At 33.8% G+C, this 4,272-nt stretch overlaps 1 protein-coding gene across 4 annotated transcripts in view; it reads left to right on the top strand.

Moving 5' to 3' along the window:
* KRAS (KRAS proto-oncogene, GTPase) overlaps positions 1 to 4,272 on the top strand; it is a 37,430-nt gene that overhangs the window by 24,200 nt on the left and 8,958 nt on the right. For 2 of the 4 annotated variants that reach the window (XM_045288479.1, XM_045288478.1), the window contains exon 5: positions 2,219 to 2,342. The exons of 1 other annotated variant lie outside the window; for it this stretch is intronic. In XM_045288479.1, the coding sequence (XP_045144414.1) occupies positions 2,219 to 2,338 (120 nt within the window). In that variant the 3' untranslated portion in view covers positions 2,339 to 2,342. The remainder of the gene's footprint in view (positions 1 to 2,218; positions 2,343 to 4,272) is intronic. One more of the 4 variants, XM_004699981.4, reaches the window with a different exon arrangement.

The following is a 4,272-nucleotide window of genomic DNA, read 5'->3' as shown; positions in this document are numbered from 1 at the left end:
TATATATATATATATATATATATAAATTACCTACACTTTCTTTGTTTTTATAGTAATTTCTTTAATTTTTTGCTGTTGAGAATAGTGTAACCTTATTTTGGAATATGTAATCAATGTTCTATTTCACACGTGTATTATATGCAGTTATTACTAAAAGTCAGTCCCAGAGTACATACAAAGACAAGCATATTATCAAGAAATCATAACTAATTTAAGTCTGAAAAAATATGGCTCTTTAAAATCTAAACTAAATTTCACACTAGTGAAAGTAAAAATGGAAAACATCCTTCTGGGATAACAACTTCTCAGTGTCAATTATCTTAGCCTTAAATGAAGCATGAATAACTGAATTCTTGGTGGTGGGTAGAGATCTCTTCTCTTAAATTATTGACTTCCAATTCTCTCTGCATTGCTGGAAACAGAAATCATTCTGGTATTGGTGATGGGGATGTTCAAAATTGAAAAGTAAATACATTCAAATGATTTTAGAAATAAGTTGTAATCAAAATTTATTTCTATAAGTCAAGGGCCAATGCCCTATTTCCTCCTCATAGCCAATGTTTTGGTACTTCTACATTAACTATGAAACTTGAAGAAAACAAAAAATTAGGAATAAGCTTATATTCTTAAGAATTTTTAGAAAATATGAGCTTTTACCTGGTTTGTCCATACATATATTTACATTTGTTTGCATATATATGTTTTAAACATATATATGTTTTCAGTAACTTGGGTTGCTTTTTATATGAAAAGAATCATTTGTGGAGATAACTTTAAATGCCAGGCCATTTATTCAGAAGGGTAATTTTAATGATTTAAATTATTTATTCTACTTAATAATAAAAAATTCTAATTGTAACTTTTTCAAGGACATGAATAAAAATAATCCCTTTACTATTGAGAATCAATGCTAAATATAAGCTAACTGAAAACATAAAACAGAACTATGCAGGTACAAGTAGGGATCTAATTTGAGTACTAATATAAATGATTTTTTAAAATTGGTAGACATTTTTACTTGTAGTTTGTTTAGCTAACTAGTTCCTAGGTATTTGGCAGAAAAAAATTACTCAGACACCTCCTTCCACCCCTCCCTCTCCCTCCCCCACAATTTGAAAGTTCTGTGCTATAGTCACAATCCAGGGTCAAGTGTCTTTATGATTTTTGCCGCCACCTGGATTATTTCAGGACCATCCCCCCTTCTAAGGGTGGAATCACTTGTTTTGTGAAACACAGATCTACTTGGTTAAATTGACCCCATAAAAAATAAGATGCAGATTTTCCTAGGCTATAATGATTTTTTTAATTAAATTGAATAGAAATGTCACCGGATGGTATATGTTAGTAACTGGAGCAATAGCCCTAAAAATTATTTAAATAACTGCTTCTTAATTGAAAGTGAATTATCAATAATTAATGAAGGGTTTATTTTAAATGTAAATTACTCATCTCTACCGAAGCAGTTCTTAATGTACTCTTGAGCTTTATAAAACTTAATATATCCTAAAATATTGATGTGTGCTTTTTTTAATTGTTCAAAGTATTAGAGGAATGACTTCTACATGCAAAATCTAAGCCATTGTTTAATTTCAGTTAAGATTTAAGGGGACAATTCTTTGTACCTAGTTAAATTTAAAACTACCACTACGCTTTTGATATATAGTTGATTCAGTGTTGTAACTGAAGGAAGAACTCAAGATTCTAGTCTCTTGTCCTGGCTTTATTTTGAGTTGCATTTAAAATTTTTTGATCAGAGATGATGTATCCCATTTGTACTGTACCCTCCCTTTGCCCACACAAGTTAAGAGTGCAGACTCAGAGTGGTACATTAGTCACTTATTTTTTAGTATGTCAAAGAAATACAAACTTCAGTTTAAGCTTTGATTAAGTCCATGACAAGCAAACCAAAATGATTGCATCAACTGGCAACAATATAGATGTATTAAGGATTTCCATTATCTCCCACTTAGTCTTAATTCTTAAAAATCATGTTCTAATTCCATTAAAAGAAGAAAACTACTTTGTTTTAAGAAAAATATCAGAATTTTAGTAAATTTAAAAAAAAACATCCTTGGCTTTTATTAAAAAAATCCCATTTCTATTTAAAAAGAAAAACTAAGGTAAAGCTCATAATTTCAGATTCTTGTACATGGTTATCCCCAATAAATTACCCTTACCAATGAAACAAACTTTAAAGAAGTTGTGTTTTACAATGCAGAGAGTGGAGGATGCTTTTTATACATTGGTGAGAGAGATCCGACAATACAGATTGAAAAAAATCAGCAAAGAAGAAAAGACTCCTGGCTGTGTGAAAATTAAAAAATGCATTGTAATGTAATCTGGTAAGTTCAGCATTTTAGCACAAATCACATTTTTCAAAGATAACATTAAGTAGCAATCTTTTGGAATGGAATTACCTAACTGTGGTATTCTATTTTGAAGTACTAAAAGATAAGAAACCTAGAATCGCCCCCGCTGCCCCCCCCCCCCCCCCCCTCCGCCCGCCATAATTAATACATTTATTGTGAATCTATTGGATGTGGATTATAATTGAGATAACTTTGATAGCCCAATAAACTAATCTCCATTCCTCGTGGGGTCTAATGATTTAATTAGTTTACAGCAAGCTAAGTATGTGGGGACTGATGCTATCTTTATTTTTAAGAGCCATGATATATGAAAAATGTTAGAGTTGTAATCGGAAGGACCCAAGAAGGTGGGCGGTGCCACTACCACAACACACTTTTCCTTCTGTAAGCAAAGAGCTGCTGTTCTTCCTGTGTTCTGTATTTACATTCCATATTCTTATCCAGCTGAGAAAGCTGGAATCAAAAGAATGGCTCCGACCTCCCTCTTTCTCACGTCCATCTGGAAGCAGCCACACATTCCTGTGATGGTCTATTCTGCATCTTTTATCACATCACTAGCTCTGAGCCCTGGTGACAGTGTGGGTACAGGCAACAGTTTTGGAAGCACCAGCTGCCCTTCTGGAGAAACACGGCTTTCTCCTCTCCTTGGAGTTGCAGCCTCTGGGAAGCTCACAGACAGTTCTGCCTTGTCCAGCTGGGTCACTGTGGGTTGGCAGTGAGCTTTGGTTTAAGACCTCTACATTTCTTACTAGAGCTGTTATCTCTTTTATTTGTCAACTAGAGAAATATACTCATTTCCTGTCTCCAGTCAGTGACTTCCTATTACATATGGAATAAAATCTCAAGTTCTATAGCATATCATATACAGATGACCCTATCATCTTCCCACTTCTGTATTTTTTTTGTCTTATATTTAAAAATATTTCGACTTGTGTTTTTACTGTGAGTCGTTGGCCATGAGTTTGGTTTTATGTGTTTTTTTTTAAAAGTAGACTGGGCATAGTGCTCCTATTCAGCATTCCCTTAATATTTTAACTTACCAAGCTAAATAGACATGGCCTTTTTTAATATTTTATTTCTGTATTAGGCAGTAGGATCTTGGCCAGCAGAAATCATGTAATTTTAATCTTCACATCCCAATTGCCTTTCAAAGCTTCTGGTGCATAATAGCTGCCCTGTAGATTTTTATTGAATAGAGCCTCAACTACCTCTCTAAACCAATTCATACTAAGTTTTGTCTTGTTCAGGAAATACTTCACTCAGTAGATACCATGAAGTTCATGCCAATTATATTTTTAAATTACACAGGTATTATTTATTACATTTATTAAGGCACAAGATGGTATTATATAATAGGACTTTTAGATGGGACATAACAAAGTGTGTTTCCTGAAAGTGGAAAGTACACATCTGAATAGTAGACTTGGACCTAGAAGATACTATGTGGTATAGTGATCCACTATTCTCAGAAAGAAAGCGTTTGACTGGCATTTTTTTTTATCGAGGTTTACGAACACAGTATCTATCAAGGATCATTGTATGAAGCTGTATATTACAATACACATTAAAAGTAGCATTGACTATGACAAAAACATTTTTATTAAATCATTTGATTGGGGGTTCTTACAGCTCTTATTACAATCCATACATATATCCATTTGGTCAAACACATCTGTGCATATGTTGGCATCTTTTTCAAAACATTTTCTTTCTACTTAAGCCCCGGCATCAGCTCATTTTTCCTTCTCCCTCCCCCGTGCCCCCTACATAATCTATAAAAAAAATTTTTTCCCCATGTCTTATACCAACTGGTCTCATTTCACCCATTTTCTGCTGTTCGTTCCCCTGGGTTGGGGGCCATACGTCAGATCATTGTGACCACTTTCCCCCTACTCCCCTACCC

The sequence above is a fragment of the Echinops telfairi genome, unplaced genomic scaffold (genome assembly GCF_000313985.2).
Source record: "Echinops telfairi isolate 266 unplaced genomic scaffold, ASM31398v2 ScPeMD7_21;HRSCAF=78, whole genome shotgun sequence".
Classification (NCBI taxonomy): Eukaryota; Metazoa; Chordata; class Mammalia; order Afrosoricida; family Tenrecidae; genus Echinops; species Echinops telfairi.
The sequence above is the reverse complement of the archived record's forward strand: the minus strand, read 5'-3'. Positions and strand labels throughout refer to the sequence as shown.